The 16305-nt window shown below is 42.9% G+C and overlaps 1 protein-coding gene across 8 annotated transcripts in view; it reads left to right on the forward strand.

The window, feature by feature from the left end:
- The window catches only part of PBX1 (PBX homeobox 1), a 325636-nt gene that overhangs the window by 239096 nt on the left and 70235 nt on the right, over positions 1–16305 (forward strand). For all 8 annotated transcript variants that reach the window (XM_077886855.1, XM_077886860.1, XM_077886852.1 and 5 more), the window contains 3 exons: positions 636–826; positions 8084–8219; positions 12826–12985. In XM_077886855.1, the coding sequence (XP_077742981.1) occupies positions 636–826; positions 8084–8219; positions 12826–12985 (487 nt within the window). The remainder of the gene's footprint in view (positions 1–635; positions 827–8083; positions 8220–12825; positions 12986–16305) is intronic.

A 16305-nucleotide genomic window follows, 5' to 3' on the forward strand; every position in this document is an offset into this window, starting at 1 on the left:
TGAGAGTTTTCCCTTCTGCAGGGATGACTCCTGAATCCTCTACATCATGTGTTGATGCCATTTCTACAAGGCCTCTGAGGACAGGTTCCAATCTGTGTGGTGGATGTAGTGGGTCTTCAGAAGCCCAGCAGAGGAAGGAATTCTCGTAATAAGACTGAAAGGAGAAGTAGGTTTATGAGAGATCTCCCAGGAGGGTTAGCTTTTAATCCCATGATTCCATTCTTTTGGCTGTTTACACATCCCAAAATTGAACATTTGGAAGTTCTGATACATCAGCGATAATGAGCAAGGGAGAAGTTTGTACCCTCTCTGACCCTAAGCTCTCTTGGGCTGTGAACCTTGGGGTGAAGGGTGGTAGAGTGTATCTTATACTAGGATTCATGTTCTCACCTTTCACTGTAGTAAAATTGTGAGAAAAAAAGATGAAGATTTATCTTCACCCTTAAAAAAAATCTCAATCGTGGCCAAACGTAGAGTCAAACAGGATGAAACGTATTTTTAGGCCTGTCATTTATTTTATCCCACAATCTAGCTGAGTTTTCTTTCCTCATTGCATCCCTAAAAGAGCCCACACAGCCTTCTGTCCAGGCCCTGGCCGTCCACATGTGCCGGTGTTGATTGTCCTGCTGTTCTAGGCGTGCAACGAGTTTACCACCCACGTGATGAACCTCCTGCGGGAGCAGAGCCGGACCAGGCCCATCTCCCCGAAGGAGATCGAGCGGATGGTCAGCATCATTCATCGCAAGTTCAGCTCCATTCAGATGCAGCTCAAGCAGAGCACATGCGAGGCCGTCATGATCCTGCGCTCCCGGTTTCTGGATGCGCGGTGAGTCGCCAACAGGGCCACCTGTCCACTGGGGATATCCCGGATCTGGGGTTGGGACCCATAGCTGGCCCCTCTCTCTGGGCTCCATTTTCACCATGTCCAAAGCCACGCTGAATGGCAGCCTGCTTCTTGGGTCAGGAGAGGGAGGCTGCAGGACGGCATCAGCCATCGGTTTTAGGCAGCTCCAGGAAAATGTATGATGAGAAGGGACGCCTTCTGTTCCCACTGTTACTCACTCTGCTTGGGAAGCAGGAATGAGTGAGGCAGGTGAGAGCAAAGGTCGCACTTCTGTGTTCATATGACTCAGTACCGCTTTTAGAGCTACCTGTTGTCGCCCTGGGCTTGTAGCGGTCTCACTGGATGCCTCAGGGACACATGTTCTCCAGAACGTTAGTGCAGTTTGAAAAGCTGGGATCTTCTCCACGTTACGTATGGCCAGAGAGTGCATTTTGCTTGGCTTAACAAATCTTTGTAAGTAGGTGGCCACGTGGCATACTCTGAGCTGCGTATTAGGAGCACAAGGATGTGGAGGAGGAGGAGCAGGGGCCACATTTTCAATCCAGGCTTCATGTCTTCCATCTGGCATTGCTACTCATGACCTCACTTGTGAGTTCATAGAATTCAGTTGAAGAAATCCTAGATTGAAAGGTCCTTTTAAACAAAGATAAAAAACTAGAGAACAGAGAACCAGTAATCAGCTCTTGGTCCTTGATTCTCTAGACCACTGGATTTATGCAAATCCCTCTGGTATCTTTAACTTCTGGTATGCCGGCTGCAAGATGGCAATCATCATATCTTTCGTTTACTGGGGAGGAGTGTTTCGATAGTTGATCTTGCAGACATGTTTGCAGAGTGTGGGTGTCCTTCACGATCTGCAGCCCATCTTAGATTAGCCAGCTTCTGTAAGTGCAGATTTCACTAGTCATTGCTTCAATTCCTAAAAATCACCCCACTCTATGATTTGGGTTATTGGAACTTCAGGTGTGTCAGGACAGTATGCCATTACATGATCTATGGTTTTGTCCCTTTTCAATGAGACAGAGTCACTGCTCCTTGTAGAATCTTTTCACCCTCGAAGTCATGCATTATTTAGCGCTTACCTGTATTTCTCTCTGTTCACAATGGTGGTTTTTGCGGTCCACAGACCTCTTTAAAACTCCCTGGCATCTCCTAAACTCCCTTTTATTCAGTGTGTTTTGGGTCACATGGAATACAGAATGAGAATGCCAGCTAGCAAAATGTGTCTCTGGGCCACCAGAATTCCACAGGATCAGTCAAGAGAAAGTTAACACAAAGAGAGCTTTTTCCAGCTGGGCATGGTGATGCAGAAGGAGGCACAGTCACCCTGAAGCAGGTCCCCTGTGCATCTCCCTCGCCTGATGGCCTGCTGCCAGCCCAGCTTCTTTAAAGCAGGCTGGTACTCACAATCCAGAGTGCAAGTGACTGGTGGCCTCTGTCTGGGCTCGGCACCCATGCTGCCACCACCGCCACTCTGCATGTGTTGCTTCCATCCCCATGGAAACCCCCCTAGTTAAAATTCTGGAGTTGGTATTTGTGTTGGCAGTTACTGAAAAAGAGGAAAGTTGGGCCCAAACTGGATTCCCATGCAGAGAGAACCCGGGGAGGAGGGAGGAGCAGAATCATTGTCTTGTTGGATTTCTTCTCGCTGTAACTATGCTGTGCACAGCTGAAGGTCAGACCCAAAACTGGGCGAGCTTTGTACGCAGTTCCTGTCACTTCCAACAGCCTTCGCCTGGATGGTTCCAGTTGGCATCAGAAGGACAATCACTTAAGAGAGGGCCTCTTTCCTGCTTTGGTTGCAACCTTTGAATCACTGCCTCTGAGCCATGGTTCCAAACTAAAACAACAAAGCTATTATCATCGTTAGCAGCATTTATTTTGAGGGTCTATCTGGTATCGGTGAAAGAGTATAACTCCAAAGGGCAGCCCACGGCTGAGCAAATGGTTTTCTCAGCTCAGAAAGAAATATTTACCCAGACCTTGTAATTGGGGTAGTTCCTATCATTGCTTCCAGTGCTATAATTGGAGCTCTTGCTAAGCAAATCTCAGTGAGAAAGACAGAGTCAGTGCTAATATTCACATGCATCTGACGGGCTGGGCTGCATCAGTGAAAGACTTGGAAGACAAGTAAAATACTTAGTGGCACGATTAGGCTTGGTATTGTCACAGGTATGTGGAATCGAATGATCTGACTTTGTTGCGAAATACTCCTCATCTCAGTTTTCTGGTGCCACCTAACCGATGACCACAAAGCAGATTAAAACAACACAAAGATACTATGGAACAGTTTTCTGTGGTTTAGGAGTCTGGGAACAGATGAACTGGATCCTCTGCCCTTCGTCTCACAAAGCTGTAATCTGGGTGTCAGGAGAGGCCGTGATCTCATTTGAGGCTCAGGGTCCTATTTCACACCCATTCCCACTGTGGGCAGAATTCAGTTCCTTGTGGTTGTGGGACTGAGGTCCCCAGCTCCCTGGAGCCACTCTCTCCCTGGCCAGCATACATCTTGGCTGCTTGCTTTCTTCCTGGAAGCCAGCAAGAGAATCTCACCATTTTAAGGTTTTAACCTAATCTCCTGAGACACAAGGACACAGGATGGATATCCATTCCTGGTCACAGCTCCACCCACACTTGGTGGGAGGGAGGGGATGCCAGGCTGGAGTCTGGGCCTTATAATTTTGCCTTCCCAACTCCTCAGCTGAGCACTTGGTCCAGGTTTGTCCATTCAGGTCATTTCTTTTTTCTTTTCCTTACGTTGACTTCATTGTGCCAGAAATAAATCTATCCATCCATCCATGCATTCATTCTACATTTATTATCTCATGCTATGTACCAAACTTTGTGCTATCAAACTTGTAAGGTTATTGTCAGGACCATCAACACCGTTTTCTCAGTTGAGAGAGAGAGAACTTACAAAACTCTTAATGATTTTCGAGCAATAATTTTAACTTCTGTTATTGCAATCACATTTTGCTGGAGACAACAATAAGAGGATAAACAGCTGGAAGAACACCTCTGCATTTCACCCTGACAGAGGGATTATGTAAAATGAAGTAGTAAAGTAGAAGACAACGAGAGGGCGGGACATCCAGGAAGGTCTGGGTCCTCTCACCTATATTTAGATTGAGGTATCTCCTTGAGTTTGCTTTCTGCCAAATGCTGTAGTAGCCACTGGAAAAAATAAAAGGAAAAAAACACATATCAATGGGGGGTCTTACCTTCAAGGTGTTCATAACTGTGTGGAACAAGCAGACGATTCTTACTAGTGAACGTAAAATTGCGTGTTCCATGAAGTACATCTACCAGCTCTGCGGGAGAGGGTAGAGGGTTTGGGATCTCAGAGTCAGCATGGTGTTTGCCAAGCAGAAGGACTCCCATGGACACGGTGAAACAACGTAACCCAACTTCAATGGGCGATACTTACCCGGAATGCTTACTATGTGTCAGCACTGGGGTTTCAAAGAGGAATGCCATGTGGCTTCAACCCTTGAGGAATTTGCTGTGTAGCTGGGGAGACATATGGAAACCTGTGGCAAATGCCGTGGGAGAGAAATACACAGGTTGGTGTGAAGAAGCATAGGAGCATAAAAGTCACAAGTGTCTTTGGGGAATGGAGAAGCATATGATGTGGCTAGATGAAATTATGCAGAGCATGTTTAGGGCTGGAGGAAATGAGGCACTAGGGATGGACAGATCCATTGAACACCCCTAACTGTGCCCGTGAAGATTTCAAATTTGTCCTGAGAAAAGCGGCAGAAACCGTTAGAGCTGTTTAAGGAAAGGATACAGTAATTTGTAGCATAAGTTCTCAAACTGCACTGCTTGGATTCCAATTCTGGCAACCTTTGTAACTCAGGCTAAGTGACCTGTCCTCTCTAGGACTCTTGTCTGTAAAATGGGCCTAATCCTATACGCAGGAGTAATTAAGATAATTTGAAGAAAAAAAGACTTTGTATAGTGTCTGGAATATGGTATTCACACAATAATTCATAAAAGAATTATTTAATATATTAACTATCACTATGTTATATATTATTTTGTCGTATTTATATTTTATTATTATTACTATAACTATTACTATAACTATTACTATGATTAGTGACATGATCAGATCCATGGTTGGGGAGAGTTATTGTAGTGCTTCTCTTGAAGATGAGCTGAATGGGAGAAGAGATGCAGTAAGAACCCCAGTTAAAGCCTGTGCTCTTCAAACTGGGTGAACACAAAATAAATATGAAGTACCTTCCCCATTTTACTCAAATATGCAGAGCAAGATCATTTTATTTTAAGATAAACATTGGTTCATCACAGAATAAACTAAAGAGGCCTTAAAGACCTTTCATGCTCTTGACAGTGTGCAGCAGGGCTGTGAATTCACACCTTCCTTGTATTTCTGGAAAGCTTCGGTCTAGAGTTACACCATCTAGTAAGTGGCTATTTGATTTTAAATTTAAATTAATTCAAACTGAATTAACATGGAAATAAGTAAGATTTCAGAATTAACTGCTCAGTTTCACTAGCCACATTTGAGTTGCTCAGTGGTCAAGAGCAGGCTCATGGCCACTGTACTGGGCAACACAGATCTAGAACATTTCCCTCACTGTTGAAAGCGCCACTGCGCAGCACTGGCGAGACCGTCACATGATAGATAGTGGCTTATCTGAACCCATTTCAAAAATAGAGCAGCAATAGGCTAGAATAAAAGAGTTGGATTTTAAAAATAGAACTGGCAGGACTTGCTTTGGGGCCCATCATCTGATGAAGGTAAGACAGCAGGAGGGGTTGAGAATCGCTTCCAGGTTCTGGCACCTGCTAGGTACTCAAATATTTGAATGAATGAATGAATGAACAAATTAGATACAGTGAACTGCGTCTATGAGGGTGTGGTAAGGAAGACAATGGAGCTGGTCTGGGTGAAATCCGATGCTAGTTTTGGAGACACAGAGTGTGTTTGAAGCTGGAGGAGTGCAGTAGTAGATGGACAGTGACTCTTAGGAGAGTCACATTTGGTATTTAGCAATGTGTGTCTGTGGCGCTGCACTTCCCACTCTTGAGTCACTCTGATGCAAAAGGTTTCCTTCCTAAAATGCCACATTTTAGGCATTTAGGCAATAGTACATCCAGTACTATTTGATGATCAGCCTCTTACAATAAAAACCTAGATACCCAACTCCCGAGGCTTTTGTTGAGCTCAAAGTCACAAATGTTAACTCACCCAGCGGCTAACACTTCAAGCCAAAACCAGATGTCTAACTCAAATAACCTTATCGTCAGAAGTACATCATTTTCACTAGGTTTCCTGAAGTTCCGAGAAGTCCTGATCTTGGGATTTCCAAGGCCCTCCGTGGAGACGGCTCTAAGAGAAGTGATAAGGGAGCCCATCAGAGTAGATGAGACCACCTAGGGAAGGTTGCACATGACTATGGGAAGAGATTCGGGAACAGCTGTCTGCACCAGCCCCGCCCCACCAGCTCATTCCAGAGAGGCTTCCTTTGAGCTCAGTTGGAAGACTCCCAAAAAATACAGTGTGATGCTAATGCAGACAGCTGAATGAATGAACCGAGGTTCTCCCAATTAGGGGAGCCCTCAGGGTCCAGTTCCCCAGGCCTAAGACAACTGTTTTCTCTAGGCAGAGAAGAAGCCAAGGGTTATCTAAAGCCTGGCCTGGAGCCCGTGCTCGCCACTTGGCTATCTTCCTCAAATTCCCATCAGGCAAGGACTTATAATAAATGCCTATTTTTTGAGATGGGCTTTTTAAAAAAAAATCCATTCTGCCCAATTTCTGATGCTGGGTGACCCAGAAACTCAGCATGATTTGGGAAAGTGACTTGGGCTTGGCATAGTCTGGACAGATGTGGTTAATACCTATGGACAGATGGTGTTCATCCGGTAAAATCAGGCACTTTATTGTGTTAATTAATCCAAGTGGGACCCTGAAAATACAATATTAGCTGAATTTCTTGTCTAGCGAGGCGATCAGTGCTTTCTGGTGGGCTAAATCGGGAAATCCTATGTCCTGGCATAACCAAGGATGTTCTGGAAATCCCTTCCATAAGGAAAAAGCTTTTGATAAAAGCAAGAAAGGCAAAGTGCTAATAGAGCTAATTTAAAGATGGAGTCCCCACCGCCTCGAGGAGGGCCAGCCAGCCTCTGCTGTGAGCCTGGTGTCCCCAAACAGCTCCCCCAGCTGCCTACAGGCCTTAGCTGCGAGGCGGCAATAAAGTGATTCTCACTTTAAATTAGTTCAATTAGCACTTTTTTTTTTTTAAGACAGAAAAATGCTTTTATTCAAAAAGTGGTTCTCTTCCTTTCAGCAACCTGTGTATTAAAAAGATTTCTGTGGGCTTTTGTTTTACCATTTAGCAGCTGTTCTTGCTTAAGAAGTGCCACTTTTCTCTTTCTAAGGGAGGTCAAGCAATCCAGGGGGCTAATTTCCATGCCTTCCACACCCTCTTCCCCAGATGCCTTTAAAAAGTGCTGTGTGCATTTACCTGGGAATGGAATACAGGGGAAATAATAACTTATGTTTAACTTAAGGCAGCAGAGTCTGTGTAATTGCCAGGAGATGATTTGTTTCTAAGAGCGAGGTTGGGTTTTATAGTCAGGAAGACCTGAATTAATATCTTGGTTCTAGGACATGCTGGCCGAATGACCTATGGACTCAGTTCTTCATTGGTAAATGGGAAGAACCAAACCTATCTCACTAGTTGTGCAAAATGAGTAACTTGAATTGATTGCTAAGGGTGAGATCCAATGCCTGGAGCCTTGGAAGAAACCCCGTCACCTAGCACTTACCACTATCCCGGGCACTGTGCAGAGCACACTCGCTATTTTCCAGCTGCAGTCACTCTGCAAGGCCAGCATGACTGTCTTCACTCTCAGTTGAAGAAGAAGCTGAGGCTTGGAGGGTGGGCATCTCACTCCCCCGGCTGGCGTTCAGTTGGTCCAAGATTCAAAACCAAGGTGGTTGGGTTTTGCAACTCTGTGTTCCTCACCACTCCGTGCGAGCATCTGTGACTGTTCTTCTGGCCAAGCGCTCCAGTGACGTACAATCAAAGTGCTTAACAAGTACCTTCAATGATGGTTTTGGCATCCAGCCCCTTGGTGCACATTTCCTTAAATCCACTTTTAAATAAAAAATTTGTCTTTTCCCAGAAGTAGATTCTCATTCCCTTTTTATACGTACTCGCTGTGAACTTTTTTGTTGTTGTTGTTCTTTCCTTTCTCTTTACGAAGGCGGAAGAGACGAAATTTCAACAAGCAAGCGACAGAAATCCTGAATGAATATTTCTATTCCCATCTCAGCAACCCTTACCCCAGTGAGGAAGCCAAAGAGGAGTTAGCCAAGAAGTGTGGCATCACAGTGTCCCAGGTAAGGAGCCCTGAAAAGTCTCAGCCTGTCTGTCACGTGGCTCTGAGGGAGCCACAAGGCGGGGGCTCGGAGATATTGCCTTACTGGGCTTTCGTAATGGCCTGTAGGCTCCATTTGCTTAAGCCCTAACCTAACACGGCAAGGTAAACACATGAGATGTTTCAACTGGAGAGTTTCCAGTTGGGTACCTGGACAATCTTGAGAGGGACCAACAGACTAGGAGAAGGTCAAGGTTCTTGCAGGCACTTGGAAAGCTCTCCGCATTCTTTATACTGTTTTCTCAAGCACGATCCATTCCTTAGCCCATCTTTTGCCCAACCTAGGAAGTAGTCAGTGAATGGAACTTGTAAATGAAAGGGACTCAGATGTCTTCTCTTGATGTGCTCGCTCTGTAACTGATGAAGTGTGGGGATTTTAACGTGTCACTATGATTGCAATGGGATGGTTGCACAAAATGTCACTGAGTGCCACCTTTTCCCAAAAAGCAATAACCCTAACAGGTGCCTGTTGACATGGAAAGACACATGATAACACATTTTTATGGACCTGAAGTCTTCAATGTTAGTATGAAGAAAAAAAAGTAGGCAGTACGTATGTTTAAGTGTATTTGTCTACCCAAAAAATCCACCTAAAACTATTATTTCTTCCAAACTTCAAATATCACCACTGGTCTCTAGTTGAGAGCAGTAACCATAGTTCTGAAAGCTACCAGAGAAAGTCCCCCTGATTTCTGTCACATGCAGGAGAACCAAATCTACTGGCATTTCCAGAAAGGGAGTTGGGGGAATGAAGGAAAGAAGGCTACTCTAGTGGGAAAGCTTCACTTAACATTTTCCAACCAGAATAGATGCTGCTTTGTATGAAGCGAGCATTTGTACTTCCTTGAGTTGACTCTTGGCTTCTGTTACTCCGTGCTGGGTGCTGATCCCGTCAACCTGTGTTTAACTAAGCTGAATTAGGTCCAGTCAGAATATAGAGCTCCACACAGTGTACGCACAATGAAGAGATTGCCAGGGCCTCCCCGACAAGCTTTGGGGAATTTGCAGCAGCCTTGGAAACACCAGCTCCTTTCAACTCAGACCCTCCTTAGGTGCTTTGACCCAGGGGAAGGTTGTTCTAGTCTTAACCCTAGGAAAGCAGAGCATGAGTGGTCAAACTCACGTGACCTGGTTTTGTCTAGGTCTCTAACCATTCTTGTCCAACTTTAGATCCCTTGTCCACAAGAAAAGGGAATTGATGCTTTTTGATATCTGCTGCATGTGTGAGGAATGGTTCCAGGCATGGACCATATCCCTAACTGACCATCAGTGAATTTGATACATGGAATCTTCTGCTTCTAAAGTAGAATTAAATCACTAGACTCTTTGAAATCTAATTCTGGGATTAGGAATTCTAAATCCCTGTTGAAGGTAGAAGGAACATCTCCCAGGAGCTAGTCCGTATTCTATCTCAATCAAAGCTGGACTCCTGGCCCATTCCGGCAACTTTCACCTCCATTATTATGGAAACTCAAAGTGCACATAATTTGTCCATTAAGGTGGATATTTACATTTATATCACTTTTCCCTTTGCTTCACCCATCCTAAGGCCATGCCATCTTCCTTTCCCATCACATTCCTCCCTCCCAACAACAATGAAGCTGCCTCGCTGTTGCCAAACAAGTCCCAATGGGAGACAGTATGATATGGTGCTATAACAAGAGCATTCGTCTTGGAGCATGTTTTTGTCAAGAGTCAACTGTGAGATTTTAGGGAACTCCCTCTTTTTGGGTCTTAATTGCCCCATCTGCCAATCATGGTGTGTTGGACCACATGATTTATTAAATCTCCTTTTAGTTCTCAAATCTAAGGACTGCAGATTTTAGACTTTTTTTATTTATTTATTTATTTATTTTTAATTTTTTTGTTTTTAGACTTTTTTTTAAAAGCCCTTTTGGGGCTCTTTCTTTCTTTCTTTCTTTCTTTCTTTCTTTCTTTCTTTCTTGTTTTTGTCATTTTTTTTGACACCCTCCATCTTGGGGCACCTGGGTGGCTCGGTCAATTTAGCATCTGACTCTTGGTTTTGGCTCAAGTCATGATCACAGGATCCTGAGATTGAGCCCCACGTTGGGCTCTGCACTCAGCAAGGAGTCGGCATGAAAAATTCTCTCCCTTTACCCGTTCCCCAACTCATGTGTCCACTCTCTCTCTTTCAAGACAAATAAATAAATCTTTAAAGAAATTACCCCTCCCTCTTGAAATTCTCCTCCCTTAGCTTCCTTGATACTGTTCTCTGTGGAGTTTCCTTCTTCCTCTTGGGCTATTTTTGCTTGGTCTTCTTAAAGGATCTACTGTCTCTACTTAACCTAGAAATACCATTTGTTTTTTCTTTAGTCCTCATCTCTTCAAGCCTCTCCCATAATTCTTACCCAATTTTTTTTAAGCCACAGATTCTTTCGAAATCTACTTACTGTTGATTCCTTCCATGTTCCAGAACAAAAATGTGCTGATACACCAAAGACCATCCTGTCCTCTGATCCCTAGACTGCCCTTCTCTATATTCATGCTGCTTGGAGTGTGGTCTACAGAAGGCAGCATCAGCAACTCCTGGGAGCTGGCTGGAAGTGTAAATTCTTAGGTCTCAGCCCAACTCCTGAGTCAGAATTAAGGGAGGGTGGATGGGATCTGTTTTAACAAGCTCTCTGTGCACACTCAGTCTAGAAAAGTATTGTTCTACACACTTTCTCGGAGAGATCTCTTCTCTGCTTATAGCTGCAAGTATACCTTTATTTGAGTATATTCAGATGAGATTCTCCTGGCACAGCGAGCTCGTGTATTTTCCTTCCTGCTGGACTTTGCCATGGCTCTGCCCAGACTCTTCGAACTTAAGATGTTTGGGATGTGATTAAACTCTCCCAAGAGAACCGATTATTTTTTCTGTATTACCTGTCTTTGTCCTCTATGTGTCTCTAGTGTCTGGCACATAGTAGATGCTCCACAGCTGTGAACGGCAAGTTCATTAATGAAAGCACTGATTACATACGTGGCTCAGGGCATCCGATACTGTAGGAAATGCCTGAACCGACTAAGCACCTTGTTCACCACTCTGTTCTTCTCATTGAGGGGGGAGTCACTCCCACAACACGTTCCATCTCCTCTTCTCATGTAGCTTATTTAACTAGACCTCAGGCATTTCTTTTCTTCCTCAAAAGCCCCCCCAAACTATCTTCATCTTTTCCCTTTTCTTCCAACTCATCAGTTACCTTAGAAAAATCTCATTGCCTCTTTTCCTCTCCCTCATATCAGTAGTGAAAGTTACATCAAGGAAAGCATGAGTTTTGGAATGATATTAGATATACTGTGGTCCTAAAATGGCCCCAGAGTGCCCTTCCTCTCCTAGCATAACTCTCTGTAGGCACTGCAGCATTTACAGTAAATAAAGCAATTTCTCATTGAATTTTTTTTCCTCTCATTTACTAATACTGCAATGGTATGGTTTGGTTTTGATAACAAAGGCTTGGCATTTCTCCCGTAGCATAAGCCACACAGGCATAGGAGGGCTTACCTTATAAGATTTTTAAATTTTGCTAATGTATTTACAAGGTAACCATAGTTTTTCAAAAATTTCCTTTATCTACCACTGTTTGGGTAAATATAAACTATGTGGTACATGTGTTATCAACTTCCTCTTCCCTCACCAAATCCATAGGTTATTTTGTAATTTTATTTAAAAAAAAAAACACGCAGTATTTTAAAATGTTTGAAATCACATCTGGAATATGGGGTATAAAACGTTCCTCATAAGGCAGGAACTATAAGGGTAAAACCTGAATTTCACTACATCTCCTCTTGTGTCTGGCAGAGGTCTTGGTAAAAAGGGAACGGGGACACAGAAGCAAGCCAGGACAGCTGCTGTGAACCACATGAAGGAAATAAATTAACAAATGAAAGTAAATTAGGTTTATTTTGCGTATTGGCTTTAACATTTAAAGCCTGGAATTCAAAGGAATAATCTGTGGTATGGCTCAGCTTTTCCTTGAGTAGATAACACCAAGCTTTGCACAAAGTAACTTGGTGAAATCTATCGGATTGGATTATACTGATCCTAAGGTCTATATAGTACATGCAGTTAAGAATCTAGTCCGTGTTAGCTTACATAAATTCTGAATATTTAAAATTAATCCTTCAATGTGAACACCTATATGTTGATACAGATTTGTATGGATGTTTGAAAGTCTGTGCCTCTTGATTGCTCAGTGTTAGCACTGATATGTAACATTTCCCCTGAAATGCTGTTTATTTTGGTGTCATGTTCTTAAGAGTAAGCAAGTTTAAAATGCTTACCCTAAACTAACTGTCCGAGTCCAAATGAGCAGCTCCTCCGTAGGAAGTTTTTGCGGCAGTGGTTTTGCTCTATGGTGCTGTGTTAAGCAGGAGACTCTCCTTGTATGCAATGGCCCCTCTCGGTGCTCTTCCTTCGGATGTTTTCATTGATGTTTCGAAATCAGAATAGGATTGGGGGGTGGGGTGCAGCCTGCCTGCAACCCTCTCTTGATGCCCCCTTTTCCCCTGAGATGTTTGCATAGGATGGAATGTTAACTTTCTCCTCTTCTCTTAAACTGCTCTAGGTATCAAACTGGTTTGGAAATAAGCGAATCCGGTACAAGAAGAACATAGGTAAATTTCAAGAGGAAGCCAATATTTATGCTGCCAAAACGGCTGTCACTGCTACCAATGTGTCAGCCCATGGAAGCCAAGCTAACTCACCCTCGACTCCTAACTCAGCTGGTTAGTTTTTTCTTTGATTTGGGGGGATCGTGCTCCATTTTTATACTTGCTTTTCTTACATTGGGGTTTTCTTTCACTCTTTAGGTTTCCAGTTGGTTAACTTACGTATTTGATTGTCCTTTTTGTTGTTGATGCCACTTTGGGTTTTTCCTTTCATTTCCAAGGAGCAGTGTGTTTTACTGTTTATAAGATGGGCTTGCCTGGAGGTTTGCGATAATATGTCTGTCCAAGTTGGACAGGCCTAAATTGGTTGGTTTTGATGAGAAGACCTTCACATTCTCCTTTCAAAGATGACAATGAGCTAGATCTAATACTTGGACATAATCCCTTGGGAGCTGTAGCATTTAGTCTGGCTCATATAAAGTTTTTATCCTTGTCTACTTTGCTGTTCCCATCACATACTGTTTGGGTGACCTACTAGCATACATTCTCAGCAAGAGTATTCCTCATTATAATGCTCTGGTCTGCAAAGCCAGACTAGGGTTACTGCTGTACACTGTTTATAGTTGTTATTCTTTACTATTTTGATTTGTTGGTTTCTTTACATAAACTACAAAGAAAACTGCCAGTCATTAATTCAAAGTATTCAGATTCCAGTTTTCCGGTTTTAATATTAGTCGTGTGCTACGCCCCTGGTTTTATTTTAGTGAACGTGCATTATATCACTAACTTCAGAGTTTAGGCTAACGTAAGATATTTTGGGGTTTGCCTCATACCACCAGTTGTGAATTTCCACACATGAAAAAAAAAAACGTAGTCAATGATCCATAAAATATAACCTTAGTGTTTATGCTGTGGAAGGCATGTTGGTACTTTTTTGGTTTTTTTTGTAAGAGAAAACCAGACCTACTTCCTTTTTAAATACTTTTGGTCTCAGATCATGTGATATTTGCCCCCCATTATGAACCAGCTACACTGATTTTGGCAGTGGGTTGTATATCTCAGAAGATTGTCTCCAACTTGAAGGGTCACAAATTCAAATGTGTTTGACCATAATGTGATGAAAAATCTAATTTCTAACATTTCTGGGAAGTGTGTTCGAGCCCAAGGCTTGTTTTTTCACTAAAACAAATTCTCTTTATACCGTATGGTGGGCTGTTCCTGGAGACCTGTAAGGCTCCACACACTAATGTCTTCTGTGAGCATCTAGATGCCCTAAATTGTTATAAGGTTCTCCACTGGGAGAACCATCACTGGCCTTCTTTTGTTTAATTGGAATCTTACATGAAGAGTGGCCGGGGCTTTATAGTCATGGACATGGTAAGACAATGTAGAATGCAGTCTAGTTGTACTTTTCCCAGCACACCAGGTCGGGTAACTCTAAGGAGCATATTTACCTTTCGAGCATATTTACCTTACCTTTTGTGCGTGTGGATTTCCTTCTCTCCCCATCATGGCATGATTGACAGAGGATCAAGGCTAAGAGATTCACTAACCCAAGAGTTTCCTTCTACCCCATGTGGTCAACTATTAAGCATTTCAGACTTCGGCCAATGCTAGTTGAATCACACTGCTAGGCAGACATATGCACTTGTCTCTGAAAGAAGTACAGTCCTGTCAACATTAGCAAAAACACACTCACCACTCCTGCAAAGGTTATCATAATGCAAAACAGATATCAAAATGACTTTTTCCTGTCCCTGATAATATCTGCATTGCAGATGGTTGGGCATGATTTATGACTAGTCCCTAGAAGGGCCCTGTGGACTCCTTTCATTACTAAAGCCCTAACTTTTTATTCTTTTCTAAAGCACTTAAAAAGAGAAAAGTAAGCATTTTAAACCCCCGCTCTGTGTTTAAGAATTATGTTGGCTCTCTTGGAATGTCAGTCAATGATTACAGTTTTCTAAAGAATTTTTCTGGTAGCTTAAACTTATGTGACTATTCTAAGCACAGAGTAAATTATTATGGAAAATTTGAGCTAAGCCTTCCAGTTGTGCCTGGGTGGTTGGAAATAATATGCAGAGGAACCCCTTTGTAGTGCTTTTTTGTTTTTTGTTTTTTTTTTTTCTTACAGTAGAGACAAAAAAAAATACTATTGTATATGTGCAATAGCACGGGATTTTTATTCATCAACGTTTTAACAGGAAAAGTTAGACACGGGCTTTTGTGTATTTTCCTTTGCCCTTAACAGAGCCCAGATCACTGCACAGATAAACCAAGAACTTGAAAGTGGTCAGACTTTTCACATAGGGTGCCTATGAAGTTGCATACTAGCTCCTTGATAATTCCGAAGGGTAGGTGATCATTGAAATAGGTACAAGTTTTAAATAAAAGGTTAATAAGTGAAATATATGTGGGCTGAGTTTGAAGTCTAGAGTTCTGGAACCTGGGAGCTTTTATATCCTTAATATTGGAACAGGGTTGTTGTTGTGGTTCCCCACCCCCCAGAAGCTTTACTAAATATACATACTCATTTCTACTGCAAAGAGGATACTTTGCAAGTAAATCTTCTTCCCTCTAGAAGTTTTTGTGTGGACCAGCAATACCTCAGTGTCTTTATTTAGGTCACTTCTGAATATTCCTGTTCGGTGATACATGGCTGATCTCTTGTGTCCTTAAGCATAATTCATTAAAATCACTTTGGGCGAGGACCCGTGGGGGGAAGAGCAAGCATGTAGAGATACTTGGCATGCTTCATATTTGACACCAGCAGAGTTGTGCAGAATGGAGAGAACAAACAGGAAGAATAGAAGGAAGGCAAGAAAATTAAGTTTCCAAGAAAACAAAAAGCAAGAATGGGGACCATTCGAAGCAATAGTTGTAACCTTGGATCCATAAGTCTGCACTCACCTAGAGGGACACATTCTCATTTCTATTTTTGATGAGATTATAAAGGCAAGAATGAGATCTCAGAAAAAATGGAGCCCCTTCTGGAAGGTCACCTTATCTTCTGGAGAACATTTAGCATCCGAGAAGAAAGAAACTGGCTTATGCATTACAAATGTTTGCCGTGGCATGGCGTCAGCATTGATATTTTATTAGATTCTGTGATTAGCTAAGTAATCCCAGGCTTATTGAGCCTAAGGACTTCCTCCCCCAATTTGAATTCTTTTCCTGGCTCTGTGTGTGTCAAGGACACCGGCAGGCTCAGCCATGGAAGTCCTTTCTCTGGCACTATTTAGTTAGTGGCAAGCCCTTGTATGTATTTGTTACACCCCCTAATAGAAGGTTTGGTGTGTTTTCTGGATTGGGGGAAGATGATCATATTAAAACTCCTAGACTCTGGCTTCCTAGGAGAAGTTTGTGTATATAATACCCACAGTTAGAGAGGAGGTAACACATCCGGGGAGGTTGGCTGACAGTAAATCCATGGGAAC

This window comes from Canis aureus, chromosome 38, assembly GCF_053574225.1.
Source record: "Canis aureus isolate CA01 chromosome 38, VMU_Caureus_v.1.0, whole genome shotgun sequence".
NCBI classification, from domain to species: Eukaryota; Metazoa; Chordata; class Mammalia; order Carnivora; family Canidae; genus Canis; species Canis aureus.